Below are 22,659 nucleotides of genomic sequence, written 5' to 3'. Positions count from 1 at the left end.
TTTTATTAGATATTTACTTTATTTACATTTCAAATGTTGTCCCCTTTCCTGGTTTCCCCTCTGAAAACCCCCTATCCCTTCCCTCCTCCCACTGCTCACCAACCCACCCACTCCCACTTCCTGGCCCAGGCATTCCTCTATACTGTGGCATAGAGCCTTCATAGGACCAAGGGCCTCTCCTCCCATTGATAACCGACTAGGCCATTCTCTGCTACATATGCAGCTAGAGTCACGAGTCCCACTATGTGTATTCTTTGGTTGGTGGTTTAGTCCCAGGGAGCTCTGGGGGTACTGGTTAGTTCATATTGTTGTTCCTCCTGTGAAGCTGCAAACTCCTTCAGCTCCTTGCGTCCTTTCTCTAGCTCCTTCATTGGGGACCCTGTGCTCAGTCCAGTGGTACATTTACACAGTAGAGTACTACTCAGCTATTAAAAACAATGAATTAATGAAATTTTTAGGCAAATGGATGGAACTAGAAAATATTATCCTGAGTGAGGTAACCCAACGACAAAAGATCACACATGGTATGCGCTCTATTTAACTTTTTTTTTTATCCACTGCTCTCCCCTCCTTCTAAGCATTCATGTAAATTAAGTGTGTTTTCCCAGCTCCATGCCTTTCCAGGTTAGTCAGCAGAGGGTGCTGGTGCTGGCACCTCGAGCTTTTGCTTAGTTCTTGAAGCAGTGAGCTTTAGGTATTGGTTCTCAGAGTGGCTTGTTCTCTGCAGTACCTGGGAGGTAGAGAACTGCTAGTACTACCCACTTAAATGTCTCACTAGGAAGGCCTTGTAGGCTCAATATACAGAAGAATAGGACTTCTCCTCCTCCCTCCCTCCCTCCCTCCCTCCCGCTCTCCCTCTCTGCCTCTATTCCTTCTTTCTTAACTCCCTTCTGTCACCCCCTCTTTTCATATTTAATCAATAGATTATTAAATGTTGAAAGCAGGTCTTAAGCCTTTAGTATCTGTGAACTAGTGAATTAAATCCAGCAGTTGTAAAGAATATTATAGAACAAACAGTTATGTGTGTAAGCTAACTTGTTTGTGCTTTTGTAGCATTAGTCTTTACTTCTAAATTGATTGTGGCCACTTACCATCTATAGCCAGGTTTTTGTTATGCTTTACGTTTTTTGTTTTTTTGGTTCTTTATTTTTTGGTTTTTGTTGCTGCTGTTTTGTTTTGTTTTGTTTTTGTTTTGTTTTTGACATATGTTTTCATTTTGTTTTTAACCCTGGCTGACCTCAAACTCACTATGTACACCAGGCTACCCTTGGACTTGCAATGATCCTTCTGCCTGTCTAGTGTTAGAATTATAAGCATGGGCTCACGATGTCACTAGTTTGTTGTGTGTGTGTGTGTGTGTGTGTGTGTGTGTGTGTGTGTGTTTAATTTTAAAACTAGGGGCTGGAGAGATGGCTCAGCCGTTAAGAGCACTGGCTGCTTGTCTAGAGGTTCTGGGTTCAATGTGGTGGCTCACAACCATTTGTAATGGGATCCGATGCCCTCTTGTGGTGCTGTCTGAAGACAGCTACAGTATGCTCATAAAATAAATCTTTTTTAAAAATTAAAAAAATAAAACTAATTAAAACGTATTGGTGTGTGACTGGGTTCATGCATGTCACAGCATGGAGGTTAGAGGACAACTTGTAAGAGTCAGTTCTTTTCCTTCTATCATGTGGATGTGGGTCCTGGGTATCAAACTCAGTCTTGGCACCAACTGCCAAAACTGCCCTCCTAGGCAGTTTTGAAATGTTAGCTCTCTCCTGTAAGAAAGGACTATGGCATTGGCTCCTTCCCACTTCTTTACGCCAGCTACCCCTCCCTGTTCTGCTCCCTCTTCAGGCTGACATACAGTAACGAGGTCAGTTTGTAAAATACAGGGAGACTTTCTCCTTTACTTCCTAGTTAGGACAGTCACAGAAATTGCAGTCTGCTTTCCTACAATTTTTTTTGGGTTAATTTCAGGACCCAGAAGCTCCAAGAAGAAAAAATTAAAAGTGAGGCTGAGGCACTTGAGAGACGGGAACAGAATCTGAAGAATATTGAAGAGACCTATGATCACAAACTCAAAACTGAACTGCTAAAGTAATTGTCGGGCGTTTTCAAAAGACTAATATGTTTCAATTAAGTTGCTGAAAATGTAGCCAAAATTGATGAAGTAAGAAGACTAATATTTACATGACAAAATTCAGTGTTTGAGCAAAACTATTTTCTTTGACAAATCATAGCTTTTTGATAAATACTTAAGATGGTTTCTAAAGCTTACAGTGTAGAGAATTACATCAGATACTCTTATTCATAACTCCTCGGACTGTGAGGACTCGTGAGTTACTTTAACCTTACATATGTAAGTGTGTATTAGATTGTATAATTATTCCATTGTTTTTAACCCTTGGATGTTATATACATTTGATTTTATTTTTGAGTCTCTTTTTTTTCTTTTTCCAATTTTTTATTAGGTATTTTCTTCATTTACATTTCAAATGCTATCCAGAAAGTCCCCTATATCCTCCCCCCGCCCTGCTCCCCAACCCACCCACTCCCACTTCTTGGCCCTGGTGTTCCTCTGTACTGGGGCATATAAGTAACTTTAGGGCACCATATGTCTTGCTTAGTTTGTGTAGCTGATCAGCTGTAAAATTGGAATTCTGATTAGTCATCGTTCTCATGCTGCCACTGAGATGAATGTCAATAACAATTATAAGTTGTTTAAGGTAGAATTTGATTGAGAACTCAAGCTTTGTTCTCTCAAGACTCTGTAAAGCCAGAATCAAAAGAAGGGAGCTAAAGTAAACTATATGAAGCAAAAGGTGATGCAGGGAAATGAAAAATGACAGCTACAGTTAATTTGGCCTACCCCCCTTCTCTTCTGCTTCTTGCTATGTAACATAGCCCAGGTTGACCCAAAATTCTTGATTCTTTTGCTCTGTGCTCCCAAGATCAGTGATAGCAAATGTGTGCCACCATATCCAGGTACTCTAGTCTGAATTTTATGGGCCAGTGACTAGAACCCCAGAGCAAGGATAATTGGATGGTAATTTTTCTCAGTGGCAGGTGTACTTGTCCTATCTAATAACCTTTAATATTTGTCTTTGGTTTCAGCAATGGTAGGGGTGAGGGATATTTATTACAGGAGGGTTTGCCTTTCTTTTTGTCCATCTCTGACTAGTGATAACTGAAGAAAATAAGTAAAACTCCATGGTAACATCCCCTTTGCTATTGCTGATATGGATCTAATACCAGTAGGCTCTCAATTGTATATAAACCCTAAGAACAAAAGTTCTTGACTTGGTTGGAATTGGGGAGATTGCACAGGCAGATTACAAATGACTGAATGCCTTGCCATCTCTGGGGACACAGAATCTGTTGCATGCTAGGTAAGCTTTTCTTTGTTTCCTTTTATACTCTCTGTATAAATTGAGGCCAGTGGAAAAGTAGTTGTTTCCAGGAACCCCATGATAACATCCTTCATTTTGTGTAATTGAGTTTGGGACTATATTTATAGGATGGAGGGTTTATTGGACCTTTGATGTTTAAAGTTCTGTTCCCTGGCCTTAGAACTGAGACTTTGAAGTTTCTCCTAAGCCATGTTGGTAGTGGGTATGCTGGGCCACAGATAAGCTCCTCAGGATTAGTGGTCTCTCCAGGTAGATGGCAAGGATCTCATTTTAGTCATTCTGATTCTCAGGTACCAACTGGAGCTAAAGGATGACTACATCACTAGGACAAATAAACTTCTGGAAGAGGAAAGGAAGAATAAAGGTGATGTGGATGGATGGCTCATTGCACTTCTGATATAGGCTACTAGCCTCCTAAGTTACATCTGTGGTATATTCTTTTTGTTTGTTTCTTGTTTTGGTTTCTCAAGATAGGGTTTCTGTATCCTGGTTGTCCTGAAACTCATTCTGTAGAACAGGTTAGTCTCTTAATTCAGAGATCCATTTGCCTCTGCTTCCTATGTGCTGGGATTAAAGGTGTGTGCCACCACTCCCTGGCATCTCTTGTATATATGTTCTTAAATTTGGCTTCCACTTATTATGAAACATTTATTTGCATATTTATTTGTTAGGGGGTGGTTGTATGTGTTAAGTAGTGTGCATGTAGAGGTGACAGAACTTAATGGGACTTGGTTTTTGTCATTCTACAGTTGGGTCCCTAGCATTGAAATTGGGTTGTCAGACATAGTAGCAGGTGTTTTTACCTACTAGTCCATCTCACTGGCTCTTCATTTATTTTTTAAAGATTTATTTATTTTGATTTTATGTGTGTGAGTGTTTTGCCTGCATATATGTCTGCACCATGTGCATGCAGTGTCCGTGGAGGTCAGTAAAGCATATTGGATCCCCTGGAGCTGGAGTTACAGATTGTGAGCCACCATGTGGGTGCTGGGAATTGATCCCAGGTCCTCTGAAAGAACAACCAGTGCTCTTAACTGCTGAGCCATCTCTCCACCTCCATTATAGAAAATTTTACTTTCTCTGTCCTGTGACCAGGTTTCATTGTCCATTTTTTCTTACATATCTTTATACTTCCTAAGTTTCAAGTTTATGTTGATCTGAGTCTATGAAAATTGACTACGTTTCTAATTTTCACATATTTTACTTTTTAGTATATTTGTAGGAAATTGTGAAAAGAACATGATCTTTGGAAATTTCAAACATTTTTGAAGTAAACTAGAGCTGCTTATTTTATTGACTAGATACCAACTGTGTGGCTCCTTTTGCTCCTGTCTTATAGAAGCAGATGCATCTTATAGTTCAGTGCTCTGGTGTATTTAGATTTAGTAAATTTTCCTTTGATATATATCTGCATAGAGTTTTGGTACAGGAAGGAAAAACTACAGAAGGAAAACAGATCTTTGCTTTTAAGGAAAGTAGGCACTCTTAACATTCAGGTCCCATGCCCTGCTCAGAGAGAGTAACTGGTTAGCATGTAGTAGGAATTTTACCGCATATATGGCAGTTGGAATTTGGCATCACTCATGGGTAATGAAACTTATTTCTTATTTGCCCACTACGATTTTGGCTGATAAACTTGTTGCTTTAAACCATGAGACAGTGGTGATTAGGTCTCACAGAGTGGCCATAAATTATTAAATGTCTTTTATGTTCAGTAGGAAATCATTATTTAATTGGTTCTTCTTTATTCTCTAGAAAAAACTATTCATTTGCAAGAGGAGCTCACAGTTATTAATTCAAAAAAGGAAGAACTCAGTAAATCTGTTAAGCATATGAAAGAAGTTGAGGTAATTGTTAAACCTATCTCTTAACTTTCCTTAATGACTGCCATGTTAGGGTTAATGCTTTCTTATTTATAGAGAATATAGAGGTGTTTTAAGATTTATTTATTTTTATTTTATGTGTATGGGAGTTTTGTCTGCATGTATGTCTGGCAACCACATGTGTACAGTGTCTGTGGAGGTCAGGAGATCCCCTTGGAACTGGAGTTACCCAGGGTTCTTAGCTGCCACGAGGGAATCTCCATTCTGGGAATCAAACTCTGGTTCTTTGGAAGAACAGTCAGTGCTCTTGACATTGAACTATGGCTCTACCTCCTTATGCCATCTTCTTCATCTGCTTGGACTGATTATTTTATGACTAAGAAGGTGATAGCTGAAGTTAGTAGAGTGGGTTCTAATTTTAAGCAAATAGAAAAAGAGTTTGGATCGAAGAATCCTGCTGCTTAAATTATTTCTCCCTTCTTAACTGCTTATGTGCCTTTAGGCAAGTTCTGTGACTGTAATCTTAGAGATATTACTAACAAAGCATGATCGTTGGGGGAGTTGGGTGATGTACCCATAACAAGTGACCAGTAGATATTATCTTCTATCTTACCAGCAAGGGATAAGTGAGACCCCATCTAAAACAAAATGGAGTGGATTCTGTAGGTGAAGTTTACCTTTGCATCCTTGGGACACTTTACACTAAGAAAATGAGAGCACCTCACAGCAGTAGAGACTGTATTCACCTCTTATCTGTTTATGTTTTTTAAATGTCTTGTTACATCATGCAGTTGTATTGGTGGCATTTTGGAATTGACTCCAAATTGCGTTCACCATATACCCTTCCCTCACTTCATAGGACAGATATCTATTGATATAGGTTCTGAGCTGCTGGCCTATCTGTCACCAGTGCAGAAGAGATCCTGTTGCAGAGATCTTGTTACCCATGTCTGGTAGTCACTGTCATTCATTTGTGATGCTCAGATTCAGATAGCCTTCCAGCCTTAACTTTTGCAGTGCTGTGAACATTTTCACATACAAGTTTTCCCTTTTCAATTTTAGCTGGAACTGGAGTCTGTGAAAGCTCAGTTTTTAGCAATGTCAAAACAAAACCACTTGCTGAATGAAAAGGTGAAAGAGATGAGTGATTACTCACAACTGAAAGAAGAGAAAGTGGAACTTCAGGCACAAAATAAATTACTTAAACTGCAACTGGAAGAGAATAGGAATGAAAACTTACGACTCCTAGACCGTAAGTCTTTTTCTGTGATCTGCATGTTTCTGTAATTTCGATTAGGTCAGGATTATAGAATTACTACCTATCTGTAAGGGAGGCTTACATTGGGAGAATATTTTAATATTCTGACATTGAAGTTGCTTACGTTTTGTTTGCTATTGCATAGTTAGGAGTTTCATTTAAGTAATATTTGTTAAGTAACTGCCTCTGCGGGTATCTTCAGGGTTCATGCCCTCTGACTGTTGCCTCAGGCGAGCCAGTAAGCACTTGGAGCAAGGCAGGGAGAAGAGGTTAAAATTGTAATCATTTCTATTCCTAGCCTTGGCCTTCAGGTACAACAGTCTGGACTGCCTGCCTACTGTGATTCTCAACCAAGAGGGCTCATAGTCCCTTCTTGGTGCCTTCTACCAGTGCTCTGTGCCTTTGCTTACTCAGTGTACCTCTGGAAGTTGTTCTCTCTCCTAAGCCCCTAGTTCTAAGAGAGTCCTAACATTCTGACCCAGTTTCTACTACATTATCCTTTATGATTACCCTACATAAGTCACACTTTACGAAAGGGGCCTTTGGGTCACCCAGATGGAGAGCACCATCAACCTTATTTCTGGAGCCTAAATGCCATGGGCTGCTGTTCATATGACATGAAACCAAGGACAGGCACTGATAGGTGACCACTGGAGAGCTCTTTGTTAGAATACCTTCTGCATGTGCTATGGGAAAGAGATAGGCTAGTGGGTTAAGCTAAAGGGATCTGCAACCCTATAGTTGGAACAACATGATGAACTAACCAGTACCCCGGAGCTCTTGTCTCTAGCTGCATATGTATCGAAAGATGAGACTGCCGTATCCAGGGATCCATCCCATAATCAACTTCTAAACGCTGACACCATTGCATACACTAGCAAGATTTTGCTGAAAGGACCCAAATANGGCCCATTGGACTTGCAAACTTTATATGCCCCAATATAGGGGAATGCCAGGGCCAAAAGAATGGGAATGGGTGGGTAGGGAAATGGGGGGGGTATGGGGGACTTTTGGGATAGCATTGGAAATGTAATTGAGGAAAATATGTAATAAAAATATTAAAAATTAAAAAAAAGAAATTCCTTCTCATAGTCAGAATAGAAGTTGAGTAAAATGCGCATGTTGTAATAAAAAGAAAGAATTAGAAAGAATTCTTTATCTTAGAGGGCTTTCAGAGGAATCCAATTATATTAACATGCATTAAATTATTCTGAAATTTGTGACTCAAGATGGTTCTTAGGTCACTTAATCGGATTAGTAGAATATTAATTGCATGAGTACAAAGAAGGAAAACTATTTTAAACCTCTCTAGCTACTTTGTCTTTTTAGTGAGATAGGCAAATTGAAGATTGATAATGACTAGGAATTTTTTTCTTTTTCTTTTTTTTCTTAACCCTTCTTAGGTATAACTCAGCCACCTCCTGAGCTTGTGATTTTTCAGAAGGAATTACAGAAAACAGAGAAGGCTATGGCACTGGAGCACAAGGACTTTGAAAGTCATAGGCAGGCTCTTGAGAAACAGCTGCAGCGTGAGGTGAGTATTGGTCTTTATTCTTACGGGAATTATGCCAGGCTGGTTTATAGGAGTTAGGGAAAGCTTATACGTATCAAGCCAGTGAAATCATATTATTTGAGTACAAATAATTCCTTACCCCAACATTGCAAAAGAGCCTTTCTCATGTGAGAAAATTCTCTGGTGATTTTGACTTCATATTCCTAATGATAATAGCACTGGAAGGAAAGCAGACTTATGTAGGTAGACTTAAACTTTTCAGAAATCCTGGTAATTCCCATTGTCTCTGGATAACTGCTTTGTGGCTTACACACATCTACTGTGTCACTGTAATTTCTTCCTGCGAGCAATAAATAGAATAGCTGATTTTAGACAGGTGGCACACACATTTAATCCTAGCACTCAGGAGGCAGAGGTAGGTGAATCTCCTTGAGCTCTACAATAGGGAGAGACCTTGTCTCAAAAAAAAAAAAAAAAAACAAAAAAAAACAACAAAACTTGTTTGGGTGGTTTTGTTTGGTTGGTTGGTTTTTGGCTTTTGTTGTTTTTGATTTTGAGGCAGGCTATTTCTCTGTGTAGCCCTGGCTGTCCTGGAACTCACTCTGTAGACCAGGCTGGCCTTGAACTCAGAAATCCGACTGCCTCTGCTTCTCAAGTGCTGGGATTAAAGGTGTGTATCACCACGCCCGGCTGGGTGTTGTTTTAATAGAGGTCATCCTATTGATTGTTGGTGTACCTATTGATTGTTGGTGTAAAGGGTTTAGAATTGACAACATAAAGAATATAAGTACAATAAAAGACATTTTCTTTTTAGAGCAAGCTGTAATTAATTGTATGTATTTCTTTTTCAGATTGAAAATTCTGCACAGCTAAGGAACCAGATAGCAGAATATGATGCTTCTGTCAAGAGGTTAACTGTTCAGGTGGCTGAGTTAAAGTCACAACTAAAACAAACTCAGATAGGTTGGAGACTTTTTAAAAAATAAATTGTTTATTATGTGTGCATGTGTAAGAGAGAGAAACAGATACAGAGAACAGCAGAGCACTGTGGCACTCTGGTGTAGGTTACAGGACTTGTCAAGGCTTAGTTCTCTGCTTCTCCCTTAGTGCGACAGTGAGTCTCTTGTTTTAGTGTCTGCAATGCCTACTCCAGGCTAGCTAATCTGTGCAGTACTTGCCCATTGTCCTGCTGCTCCTACCTCTAACTTGCCATAGGAATGCAGATGTGTGCACCTACATGTAGCTTTTTTCTTTAATTCTTTGACTATTTCCTAGATGTATAAAGTGTATCTTGATCGTCTCCACCCTTCTCTCTCTCTCTCTCTAGCTTCTGCCTCCCGTCATTATATCTTCCTTTCAGCTTCAATCCTCTTTGTTCCTTATGTAACCCACTGAGTCCAGGTAGTGTTGTCCATATGTACCCCAAAACAACTGCTAAGCACGCCCTACTCAGCCCCCAGTGCTGGTATTTTTAATTGTCTTGTTGTTGTGCAGATAATCATAGTTACTCTGAGTTTACATGTGCAACAGCTATGTCATGGTCCAGAAGACAGCATTTTACAGCACTTGTTGTCATCTGCCAGGGTTTACATTCTTTTCATACCCTCTTCCCTGATGTTCCCTGAGCTTCTGGGATGTGTTGTTAGAGATGTCGCTCCTATGGTCAGCATTTGCAATTGCTTATTCTTGGCACTTTGAACATTTATGAGTCTCTGCATTAACCATTACCCACTGCAATAAGAAACTTCCCTAACCAAGGTTGTGAGCAGAACAACTTTATGTTTATATTTAGGTTGCAGTTTGACATCATAGTCGTTTAATCAACATCATAAGCAACATTAAAAGATGTCCTCTTGGACCTATGATTCTTTACCCACTTTTTTTTTTTTTTTTTTTTTTGAAATAAGGTCTCTCTACAATGTCCTGGCTGTCCTGGAACTTATTATGTAGACCGGGATGGCCTCAGACTTACAGAGATCCCCTTACCTCTGCCTCAGTAGTGTTGGCATTAAAGGCATAAACCACCATACCTAGCTACCTATGTTTTTGTTGATGTTTGTTTTTTGAAGATTTATTATTTTTAATTTTTTATGATTATAATTATTTTAATTTTATGTATAGGGCCATTTCACCTATATATGTATGTGTATTGTATGCATACCTGGTACTTATGTAGGCCACAGGAGGACATTGGATCCCTTAGATCTAGTTATAAACTAATTTTAGGGGGCACTCAGAACTGAACTTGGGTCCTCTGAAAGAGCTAGTGTTCTTAACTGCCGAGCCATTTCTCCAACTCTACCATGGGTTTTGACCATGTTTATAGTAGCAGTTACAGTGAACTCTATCCAGTGGAAAAGACCTCAAAACCCAATTAAGAGAACACTTGGTTCCGCCCATATATAGTCTGCAGCAGTAGGCACCCAGGTCATTTTTATGTGGGTTTCAGGGATCAGACTCAGGTAGTCGGGCTTGTACAGCAATCACTTTTACCCACTGAGCCAGCTCCCTGGCTCCAAGAGACAATTTTAACTGGTGTGTATGTGTGTAAAGTTTCAGGTGGTTGTACAAATACAATGACTGTGATCTATTAACCACTTAGTAATACTGTAATAGGGAAATGCTATAGAAACAAAAATCATAACAGAAATGAAACTTCTACTTAGGAATATCAACTGAGTCACCAACTAAAGTGCTTCACTCACCTTTTTAAACAGGCCAGGTGTGCAGGTGACACAGATGTACCCAAACTTGTTTTCTAATTTTTTTCTATTTGTTTTGGGATATGTGTATGTGGAGGCTGGGATGCATATTAAGGTTCAAGAACAACTTGCAGGAAGGAATCTGTTCTCTGCTTCCATGATGTGGATCCCCAGATTGAACTGAAATGCTTAGTGGCAAGTGCCTATACTTTTTTAGCATCTTATTGCTTCCCTACCCCCAACCATCTCAATATTTTCTTTCTTGTGTGTGTGTGTGTGAGAGAGAGAGGGGGGGGAGAGGGAGAGAGGGAGGAGAGGAGGGAGAGGAGAGAGAGAGAGACAGAGACAGAGACAGACACTCTGTTAAGGCTAGCAGGCTTTTTCATATATCTATATATTCCTTACCAGACCTGTGTATAAATGCGCAAGAGAAGCAGGATAGAACATTGCTTTCAGAGTTGGAGACCTCCTTTGTTTTTGCCTTCAGTTGAAGTTGTTTGATATTGGGAATGACATGTTTAGAACGTCTTCAAGTTCCCCATTTATAAGGGAGCTAACGCCTATTGGGTCACAGTGGGCAAAGATAGAATCGTATATGGAAGCCCCCCGGGCACTCGTTACGCCAATGATTCATTACTGCCTTTGCTGTGAATGTCTCTTCCCCTGCTTCATGGAAAGAGGAGAAAAGGTTGAATACTTTGTTCTTCAGTTGGTTTTGGGCCCAGTGTGTATTTGTTGCAGTTCAGCTTGTTTCTCATCCTTCCTCTTTTTTTGTATTCCTCAGTTCTTGCTTGGACTTCTATCAGTCACTTGTTCCTTACACCTTCACTAGTTTATTTCTAGGTCTTTATTCACTTCTAAACTCTTTTCCAATGCCTTGTTTTCTGTTAGCAGTTGTTTGCCAGACCGTCTGCCACTGAAGTTATAATGGTCTTGTAATGCGAAAGTCATTCAGTGAAGCTAGGCTCTTCTGCAGTCCTTCACATACGTGGCCTACCTCTAGCCCATTGTACACTTTGTTTTGTAGCATCATAAGGAGCTGTTGCAGGGTTAGAGGCAACATAGACACATGCTAGGAAATTTCAGCAGCTCTAAGAATTGCTGACCATGTGGTTCCCATGTCAGGAAGACCCTGTCCCCTTTCCCAGCAGAGAGCAGTGGCAATTTTTAGCCAGTTTGGCCAGGTTATTTGACACTTGGGCTTGGCAAGAGACTAAATATATTGCAGTCAGATGTGTGAATATTCTCACGCTAGTTGGAATAAACAAAGATTAAATGTGTTTGCTATAGTTCAGCTCTGGCTAGACTGTACCCAGTAAATTATATATTTTCACTTCTCAGACGTAGTTATTGTAGACTCATGTGTAACAGATTATGAAATTTATCGTGTTTATAAAGGCTTGGTACATGAAGGCAGCTTTCAGTAAATATTAATGAGTATGACTATGGATTCAGAAACTGTTTAATATGTAGGCTTCTTTTTACCACTTTAAAAATATTCCTAAGTATAATTTAATTTTATTCATAGCCTTTTCGCCTCATTTCTCAAATTTTCTTTTTGTGATCTGCAGCCCTAGAGAATGAAGTGTACCGAAATCCAAAGCACTCTCTGATTCATTCCCTGAGTGGTCTCCTATTGAGTGGCAAGATGGCACCCCACAATGATGATAAAAGTGGGGATCTCTTGAATGTACCCCTTGAACAGAACAAGGTTATAGCAGGTGCAGTTATGTCAAGGGTCCCACCTTATGTAAATACAGCAACAGAAGCTAGTTCCCCAGACTCTGACCTTGAGTTCATAGCCAGTAGTACTAAAGCCAAAGTAAGAGAGCTAGAGCAAGAGGCTGAACGCTTGGAAAAGGCATTCAGAACTTACTATCAAAGAGCTACTCAGAATCCTTCTACGAGCCCTCAGCCGGCAAAGAGTCCTTCATCTGTAAACTCGGTGGCAGCTCTCAGAAGCATAGCTTCCAGTTCCATGGACAGACCTGTTTCTGCAGAGGACAGAGTTGTCTCTGAACAGCCTCTTGGGGACATACTGAAGGAAGAAATGAATGATATGTCCAAAGCATTCATGGGCAGTGTGGTTTCACGGCCACGCAGGACCTCTTCCTCCACACGCCTCTCCTCTACACCCCATCCAAAATCGAGAAGAAGTCTTGATAATGAAATGTATCTGGAAGGTAAGCCACTGTGAAGAGGGTTGTAACATAGATGCTTTAGACTTGGGCAGCATGCTCCATAGGTAGCCTGGGGAAGTCTGCTCCAGCACTGGTGGCTGCTCTCATCCTACCATACTCTGGTCAACAGTAGTAGCCCTTCCATGTCACAGGATTGCTGTGGAAGTCGGAAATACAGAGGGGGTTAAGGTCTAGTTTCTTTAGCATGCAGAAGTGTTGAGGGAGCACATGGCCTTTGTCTCGCTGCTGATTAGTTCTGTATGCTCCATGTTACTTCTACAGTTTGATTTTGGTGCTTGAACCTTGGTTCTCATACATCAAGCTTGGCTATTTGCAAGGATTGTGTAGAATTTATTTTCAAATTAATAGAGATTTAAAAATCCACTTTGGTATCTTCTCTATGCAGTTTGTAATATTTTTGCCCTGATTCATTCTTCCTCATAGGTCTCGGGAGATTACACATGACTTCCTCCAGCCCTCTTCTTGACAGAGTTTCTGCATCACCTGCTGCTTCCCCTAGTCCTTGTCCTGAGAGAACAGCCCAGCCATCACCTGTTCCATCTAGGCACAGCTTCTCTGGTCTTCCAGAGCAAAATGCCTGGTAAGTTATTTTCTCCTCATCTTCTGTTGAATCATGCTGCTGACCTGCTATTTTGACCTTTACTCCTTTGGTCTTTTTAAGGCAATGATAAAGATCATGTGGCAGTCTGGAATTTATAGTTAGACTGTTAAGCCGTTTGTGGTCTTCAAAAGTCATTTGAATTAGAGAGAGAGTGCGATAATTGTGCGAATAAATATCTTCCTGGGTCTGTGAATGGATTTGGTTCATAAAGATAAATAGTTGCTTATAAAGTTTGTCACAGCAAATAAATTGGGCTCATTTTGAGACTTGGAGAAATTTCACACATCAAAATGTCATTTAAAAATATGTTTTGAGGGTCAGGAGTGGTGGCACATAACTTTATTCCAAGCACTCATGAGGCAGAGGTAGATGGATCTCTGCATTCAAGGCGAGCCTGGTCTACAGACTGAGTACCAGGACTGCTATATAGACAGACCCTGTCTCAAAAACAAACAATGATAAAAAATGCTTTGGCATTTAAATGTAAACAAGGTTTCAGTTTGTGTATCATTGAATCAAATTCTGCAGTAATGATGGACACTAGGGTATAACTGTCAATGTAGGAAGAAGTGGATCAGGCCAGCGGGTTGCCTGAGCTGTAATTCACAGGCAGGACTACAGTAGGAGATTCTGAATCCCTACTTGTGGGCTCCAGTTGGATGCCTGATGTTTATAAATGCTGCCTGTACATACTTGAAAAACTGCTCTGTGTGTCTACCATGGTCCTAGGGCATTTATATTCTTTAATATCTTTTAGATTGTAGTTTTATTTTGTTTTCAGACGACTCATTTGCTATATTGCCTGGGCTGGCTTCAAACTTATAGTGATCCTCCTGCCTGATTGCTTCTTGAACTTTAAGGCAACAGGCATGAGACCCCACGCCCAGCTTGTATTGAATTTTCTTATGAGGAAGCCAAAAAGAGCATCAAGACCCATATTATGTAAAGTCAGTGTACGTTGATATATTGTTCGGCTGTGCAGTTGCATCTTCAGCTGGTTTGTGCTGATGGCATATGGGATGTGTCTTTAGAGAAAATGTTTTGTTGTTACTGGAAAACTACCCTAGGAATAGTATTGAGAGTATGTTATTCTTTGCAACAATGTCTTCTTCAGGCCATAGGGTGGTAACAAGGGAGATGACTGAGTAAATATAGACTAGTTGCCAAGAACAATGCCTGGTGGCAGGCTCTGTCCTCTGGAGCCATTCTCTCACACCACACACACACATTTTTCTTTTCATTTTTCTTCTCTTTTGAAATATATTACAATAGAAACTAGGATCTCATACATGCTGGCCAACCATTTTTTAATGTGTATGGGTGTTTTGCTTCCATGTAAGTCTATACCACATGCCTTCCTGGTGTCTACAGAGGCCAGAAGAAGGTGTGAGAATCCCCTAGAACTGGAGTTACAGGCTGTTGCAAGAAGCTATGTGGGTGCTGGGAATTGAACCAAGGTCCTCTAGTAGAGTGGCCAGTGCAACACGTAGAGAGCCATTCTTTATAAGCCAGTGAAAAAATGAGTGGCAGAGCCAAACATCCTTGCTTTTCATACAATCCCTATATTCGGGAGTCTGAGATAGAATTGCCAGGAGTTTGAGGTCACTTTGGTCTACATAGTTCTAGGCCAGCCAAAGAGAACTATCTTTAATAAAAGCAGAACGTTCTATAAATTATTTTTAACAACCAGACAACCTATTCTCGGCTTTTTATGTTGTTATTAACACTTCATATTCATGTATTTATTCTTTCAATCTAGTTTATATCAGAGACAAACTGAAACGCAAGATAAAAGTGAGTTTTCAAATGTGGACAAGCAATCTTTGAAAGATGAGAAACTTGAACCACCTTTCAGATGTAAGTTTTGAATATTAGATTTTGTGTATATATGTTCATGTTTACATATGTGCCAAGACACCTGTGTAGAGGTCAGAGGACAACTTCAGGTGGTATATTTCATCTACCACCTTTAAGGCAGGGTCTTATCATTCCATTGTATACCAGTATGCCAGGTTACCTGGCCTGTGAGTTAACTAATGGAGACTCTCCTGTCTTAGCCCTCCATCGTGCTTTAGTCATGCTGGGATTACAGACACCGATTTTCATGACCCTTTTTATGTGGGTTCTGGGGATTCTAACTCAGGTGCTTCCTCCCCTTGCAAAGCAAGCACTTTATTCATGGAGCCAGGCTCCCTAACCACATAGCATTTTTTAAAAAAAAAAATATTTACTTTTATGTGTAGAGGTGTTTTGCCTGCCTGCATGTTTCTGTGTCTTGTGCCCACAGGGCCCAGAAGAGGGTGTCAGCTATCCTGGGGCTAGAATTACAGATTGTTAACTGTCATGGGAGTTCTGGATGCTAGGAATTGACCTTGGGTCCTCCTTAAGAGCAGCCAGTGTACTTTTTACTGATGAGCTGTCTCTTCCCCCGCACCCCAACCCTAACATACACCTATCAGTTTTTATAAGTAGAAATATAGGAACACTTTCTTTTAGCAAAATACTCAAATGTTGGGACATGTCTATTTTTGACATGGTACAGATGATTCCTTGATTTTTTCCTTTTAAACAGTTTTATTGCACTTTTATTATGTGTGTATGCACATGTAACATGTACGTGTATCTGTGTAGCACAGCACAGATGTGGAAATGAGAGGACAACTTGCATGTGTCAGTTTTCTTGGTTCACTCTGTGTGTCCCAGGCATTGAACTCAGTAGCCAAGCTTAGTGGTAGGCACCTTTACTTGCTGAGCTGTCTTGACAGCCTTGCTTCATTTCATCTTTCTGTGACAGAAGTTTAGGGTGCACTTGAATTTCCTTTGAAAACAATTGGTATAACTCATAGTTTCCAAGTAAAGACTCATGCCATAAAGTGAATCTTTAATATTTCAAGGCTGGGGTTACTTCAGTAAGTACGTTTTTCATTGTTCACTCTTTTTCCTTTCTGTGGAATATGAAGATATTTTCTTTCAGTTATATTGATCTTGGTGATTCTTCAGATTTAAGCAAACTTCATCTTCATTGGTAGAATGGAGGTGAAAGAATATTCAAATGAGGGGCTGGGGCAGTGGCTCAGTCTTGTAAAGCACACTCACATAGTAAAGGCTGGGTAAGTGGTGCACCCTGGAAGCAGAGGCAGGAGGATGCCCTGGGGGTTCACTAGCCAGCCAGCCTAGCCAAGTCAGTGAACTTTCAGGTTGAGTGATAAACTTTGTTACAAAAACTAAGATGGAGTATGACTGAGAAAGACACTGAGCATTGACCTGACCTCCACAGGACTACACCAAAATTAAGATGAGAGTCAAGAAAATGGTGGCCTGGCCATATAGCCTTACATAGTATCACCTACTGTATCACCCTACTTTATAAGTATAATAAGGATATAGGGTCCATCACCTTTGAGACTCTTTCTAGCTTGAGAATCCTTTACATTTGTATATAATTTCAATGTCAGAACTGAAAGATTCATATCCTGCATAGTTAAATGAAACAACTTAGTGCATTTTGTCAATTTTTTAACTCAACAATTATGACTGTTAAATCATTATTTTTATTCTTTGAGAATTTCATACGCGTATACAATGTATTTTGATCATAGCCACTGTCTGTTCTCCCTCAACTCCTTCCTGACTCCCCCTGTCACGTCTCCCTCCAACCCACCAGGTCCAGTTAGAGCTGTCTATATGTGCACCAGTATACAGGTGTAGGATCATCTACTAGAGCAGGAGTAACCCAGTAGGAGTCTCTTTCCTTAAAAAATTACAAAAACTGGCTCCCTACTCCAGTAGCTTTCAGCTACCAAAGTTCTCTAATAATATACCAGAGTGTTGACTAGCTTTCCATCATTGATGTTTAAATTGACTCAAAGGGTTTTATCAGCAAACCCAAATGAATTCTCTATTGCCTGTATTGGTTTATTTTTTTGCAAACAAATATAATTCTTTAAAATATAAAGAAACTTGAGAGTTGAGCACTTTGTAAGTGGTTGGATTTAGAACTCTGTAGGAAAGGGCAGTTTTAGTGTTTCATGGCTATCCCTACCACTCCCTAACTCCCAAGCACTCCCCACTCCTGCACTGCATAGCACTCCCTACACTTGCTACTGTTACTAAGGACTCATGGCACAATTAATTGTACCTCATATGGATGCAGGGAACAAGACAGCACAGTTTGAAGCAGAAGGACTCCACCCTGCTGGTGACATGCCTGGAATAGATTTTGCTGCAGCTATTCAGTCTTCAAGACTCATTTCATACGACTACCCAAGTAAGTGGTTCCTTACTTAAACTAGCAGTAAACAATAGCTACATATTACATGCTGATCTATGTGCTCTGTAACTTATTCCTTACATGACTTCTAGTATTACATTTATTTATTAAATTATATATAGGTGTATGTCTGTATATATGCATGAGTGTGCCTGAGAGTACCTGGGGAGGCCAGAAGAAGACATTGTATTCTTTGGTGTTACAGCTACAGGCAGTTGTGAGCTGCCTGGTCATGGGTTCTGGGACCCAAATGCTGGTCGTCTGGAGGAGTAGCAAATACTTTTAACCCCTGAGCCATCTCTCTAGGCCCAACATTAATTGTTTGTTTCGATTTTTGTTTTTGTGTGTTTGTCTACGGAGGTCAAAGGACAACTTGTAGCAGTCAGTTCTCATGGAACTGACTGCTGGGGTTTGTAGCAAGTGCCTTTACCTGCTGAGGCATCTCTGGTTCTGTAGGACTTTCATAAATATAGATAGAGGCTTGGGCTTGTGGCATTATCATTCTTATGGGACTTTCCCTGTGTGAACATGTACAGACTGCTAAGGAAAACCCCAAGACAAGACTTCTCATTTAGTCTTGATTGGAGTTGGACAGAGCACTTACACTTTTTGCTCCTCTTCTGCAAAATCTGTCCCATAAGGAACCTTATCATCTTTAGAAATTGTGTTAAAAACGTGAAGTAGGAGGACACAGCTACCCAGGAACTCTGCCCCACCAGTGGCACAGGTTCCTTCTGGTCTGGGCCGGTGCCCTGAGCAGACCTTGGGCTCGAACTCCAGCCAGTCCCACAACACCCATAGGAAGATCTGTTCCCAGGTGCTCCAGTACTCCCAGAATCATAGGATCAGAGCCAGTCACACAACACCCAGAGGAAGCTCCGCTCTCAGGAGCTCTAACACACCTAGGATCATAGGCTCAGAGGTGTTCTGAGCAGACCTTGAGCGCTAACTCCACAGCCAGTCCCACAACACCCAGAAGAAGCTGCACTCCCAGGAGCACTAACATGCCCAGGACCACAGGATCCCAGGAGTTTTACCAAACACCAGGATCTCAGGATCCCAGAGGGAGCTTGACTCCTAGGAGCTCTGACACATCCAGGATATCAGGATCACAGGATCACAGAGACAGCTGAACTCTGAGAAGTTCTGACACAACCAGGATCACAGGAAGGACAGTCCCCAGTCAGATGGGCAGGCAGAACTAGGGATAATCAGATGGCAGGAGGCAAGCATAAGAACAGAAGCAACAGAAACCAAGGTTACTTGGCATCACCAGAACCCAATTCTCCCACCATAACAAGTCCTGGATACACCATCACATTAGAAAAGCAAGATTCGGATCTAAAATCACTTCTCATGATGGTGATAGAGGACGTTAAGAAGGTCATAAATAACTCCCTTAAAGAAATACAAGAGAACACAGGTAGACAGCTAGAAGACCTTAAAGAGGAAGCACAAAAATCACTTAAAGAACTACAGGAAAACATAATCAGAGAGGTGAAGGAAATGAACTAAACCATCCAAGATCTAAAAACAGAAGTAGAAACAATAAAGAAAACGCAAAGGGAGACAACCCTGGAGATAGAAACCCTAGGAAAGAGATCAGGAGCAAGCATCACTAACAGAATACAAGAGATAGAAGAGAGAATCTCAGGGGCAGGAGATACCATAGAAAACATGGACACAACAGTGAAAGAAAATGCAAAAATCTAACCCCAAAACATCCAGGAAATCCAGGACACAATGAGAAGACCAAACCTAAGGATAATAGGTATAGAAGAGAGTGAAGATTCCCAAATTGAAGTGCCAGTAAATACCTTCAACAAAATGATAGAGGAATACTTCCATAACCTAAAGAAAGAGATGCCCGTGAGCATACAAGAAGCCTACAGAACTCCAAATAGACTGGACCAGAAAAGAAATTCCTCCTGTCACATAATAATCAAAACACCAAATGCACTAAACAAAGAATATTAAAAGCAATAAGGGAAAATGGTCAAGTAACATATAAAGGCAGACCTATCAGAATTACACCACACTTCTCACCAGAGACTATAAATCCTGGGCAGATGTCATACAGACCCTAAGAGAACACAAATGCCAGCCCAGACTACTATATTCAGCAAAACTCTCAATTACCATAGATGGAAAAACCAAGATATTCCATGACAGAAACACTCTTATACAATATCTTTACATAAATCCAACCCTACAAAGGATAATAGACGGAAAACACCAACACAAGGAGGGAAAAAACAAAGTAATCTTTCAACAAACCTAAAAGAAGCCACATAAACATAATTCCACCTCTAACAACAAAAAGAACAGGAAGTAACAATCACTTTTCCTTAATGTCTCTTAACATTAATGGACTCAATTCCCCAATAAAAAGACATAGATTAACAGACTGGATACGTAGACAGGACCCAGCATTTTGCTGCATACAGGAAATGCACCTCAGTGTCAAAGATAGATACTACCTCAGAGTAAAGGTCTGGAAAACAATTTTCCAAGCAAATGGTCCCAAGAAACAAGCTGGAGTAGCCGTTCTAATAGTGGATAAAATCGACTTTCAACCAAAAGTCATCCAAAAAGATAAGGAAGAACACTTCATACTCATCAAAGGAAAAAAAATCTACCAAGAATTCTCAATTCTGAACATCTATGCTTCAGATGCAAGGGCACCCACATTCATAAAAGAAACTTTACTGAAGCTCAAAGCACACATCGCACCCCACACAATAATAGTGGGAGACTTCAACACCCAACTCTCAGCAATAGACAGATCATGGAAACAGAAACTAAACAGAGACACAGTGAAACTAACAGAAGTTATGAGCCAAATGGATCTAACAGATATTTATAGAACATTTCATCCTAAAGCAAAAGAATATACCTTCTTCTCAGCACCTCACGGTACCTTCTCCAAAATTGACTATATAATCCGTCACAAAACAGGCCTCAACAGATACAAGAAGATTGAAATAATCTCATGCATCCTATCAGATCACCACGGACTAAGGCTGCTCTTAAATACCAACAAAAACAATGGAAAGCACACATATACATAGAAGCTGAACAACGCTCTACTCAATGATAACTTGGTCAAGGAAGAAATAAAGAAATTAAAGGCTTTTTAGAATTCAATGAAAATGAGGACAGTTCATACCAAAACTTATGGGACACAATGAAAGCAGTGGTAACAGGAAAACTCATAGCTCTAAGTGCCTCCAAAAAGAAACTGAAGAGAGCATACACTAACAGCTTGACAACACACCTGAAAGCTCTAGAACAAAAAGAAGCAAATTCACCCAAGAGGAGTAGATGGCAGGAAATAATCAAACTCAGGACTGAAATCAACCAAGTAGAAACAAAAAGAACTATACAAAGAATCAACAAAACCAGGAGCTGGTTCTTTGAGAAAATCAACAAGATAGATAAACCTTTTGCTAGACTACCCAGAGGTCACAGAGACAGTATCCAAATTAGTAAAATCAGAAATGAAAAGGGAGACATAACAACAGAAACCAGGAAATCCAAAAATCATATATATATATATCTTAAAACAGTTATGCCGCTTGTTGAATATTAACAGTTGAAAATAATAAAATTATGTTCTACAAACATCATGGAAATATTATTGATAATTTGTCTCACTGCTTGAAATTAGCATTTTCTTAATGTTTAACTTCAAAGAGCTTTTGCTATTTTGAAAAATTTAAAATATACTTACTGATAGAATAATTTCTCTCCTATAAACACTGATAAACTTTTTTAAGTAAACTGATTGTTAGACAATGTACACAGATATATAATGCATTTTAAATACTCTCTCACTATGTCAGGTGGTATCATATAAGGGCTTTTGAATATATTTCTTAATGATTCATTTTTAATATTTTATGCTCTTTTACTGTGCTTAACTCCCAATGAATATTTTGTATGTTTTGAAACAATTTAGTATTCAACATTAGATATAGGATCCTCAGTTATGGCTAGTATTGCATATTCATTAATGATATTTTTAGGATAAGGATATGAATATAAAAGCTGAACAATTTTTTACCTATTATTTGATTCTCAAAATACTCAATATTATTATGTTTGATGTATAAAATGCATTTAAATAAGAAAAAATAAGAAAAAAAAAACCCCTGAAGTAATGGTCAAACCCACCGTATAGCTTTACTGTTGCAACATTTTAGTATTTATTGTCTTACTGGCTTCATATTTCATAAATTAGGATAGAAAAACATATTTCAATCTTCAAACGTTATATGTTACATTGTCACCGAAAGAAAGTGGTCATCACACTTCTGCCTGGCCCATGCTTTTTTCTCTTCTTCAGTTTATCTACTTCTCCCTCAGGTGGTAGAGGGATCAGAGAGCAGAATTGAGAGGAAGTTTGTCCTTTCTTCCAGCCCAGTCAACAGCCAGGTCCCTTTCTTCTCAGCCACAAACTTGAGAGGAAATGTTTTACTTTAGGTTGCCTCTTAGATCTGCCCAACTAGGAACACCATTAACACTCCTGTACTCACTGTTTTTGTGTGTTAATTTGATACAAGCTGGAGTTATCAGAGAGAAAGGAGCCTCCCTTGAGGAAATGCCTCCATGAGATGCAGCTGTGGGGCATTTTCTCAATTAGTGATCAAGGGGAAAAGGCCCCTTGTGGGTAGTGCCATCCCTGGGCTGGTAGTCTTGGGTTCTATGAGAGAGCAGGCTGAGGAAGCCAGGGGAGGCAAGCCAGTAAAGAACATCCCTCCATGGCCTCTGCATCAGCTCCTGCTCCCTGACCTGTCTGAGTTCCAGTCCTGACTTCCTTGGTGATGAACAGTGTACTGGCTATTTTTGTGTCAACTTGACACAGCTGGAGTTATCACAGTGAAAGGAGCTTCA

General features: G+C 40.0%; 1 protein-coding gene across 3 annotated transcripts in view; it reads left to right on the top strand.

Annotated features, from left to right (window-relative positions):
* The window catches only part of Ofd1 (OFD1 centriole and centriolar satellite protein), a 49,098-nt gene that overhangs the window by 18,905 nt on the left and 7,534 nt on the right, over window positions 1–22,659 (top strand). For all 3 annotated transcript variants that reach the window (XM_029473384.1, XM_021153615.2, XM_029473383.1), the window contains 10 exons: window positions 1,963–2,082; window positions 3,686–3,759; window positions 5,151–5,242; window positions 6,281–6,470; window positions 7,880–8,010; window positions 8,841–8,952; window positions 12,263–12,874; window positions 13,316–13,472; window positions 15,253–15,350; window positions 17,647–17,760. In XM_029473384.1, coding sequence (XP_029329244.1) covers window positions 1,963–2,082; window positions 3,686–3,759; window positions 5,151–5,242; window positions 6,281–6,470; window positions 7,880–8,010; window positions 8,841–8,952; window positions 12,263–12,874; window positions 13,316–13,472; window positions 15,253–15,350; window positions 17,647–17,760 — 1,700 coding nt within the window. The remainder of the gene's footprint in view (window positions 1–1,962; window positions 2,083–3,685; window positions 3,760–5,150; window positions 5,243–6,280; window positions 6,471–7,879; window positions 8,011–8,840; window positions 8,953–12,262; window positions 12,875–13,315; window positions 13,473–15,252; window positions 15,351–17,646; window positions 17,761–22,659) is intronic.

Source organism: Mus caroli, chromosome X (assembly GCF_900094665.2).
Source record: "Mus caroli chromosome X, CAROLI_EIJ_v1.1, whole genome shotgun sequence".
Classification (NCBI taxonomy): Eukaryota; Metazoa; Chordata; class Mammalia; order Rodentia; family Muridae; genus Mus; species Mus caroli.
This window is presented reverse-complemented; position numbering and strand designations above follow the sequence as displayed.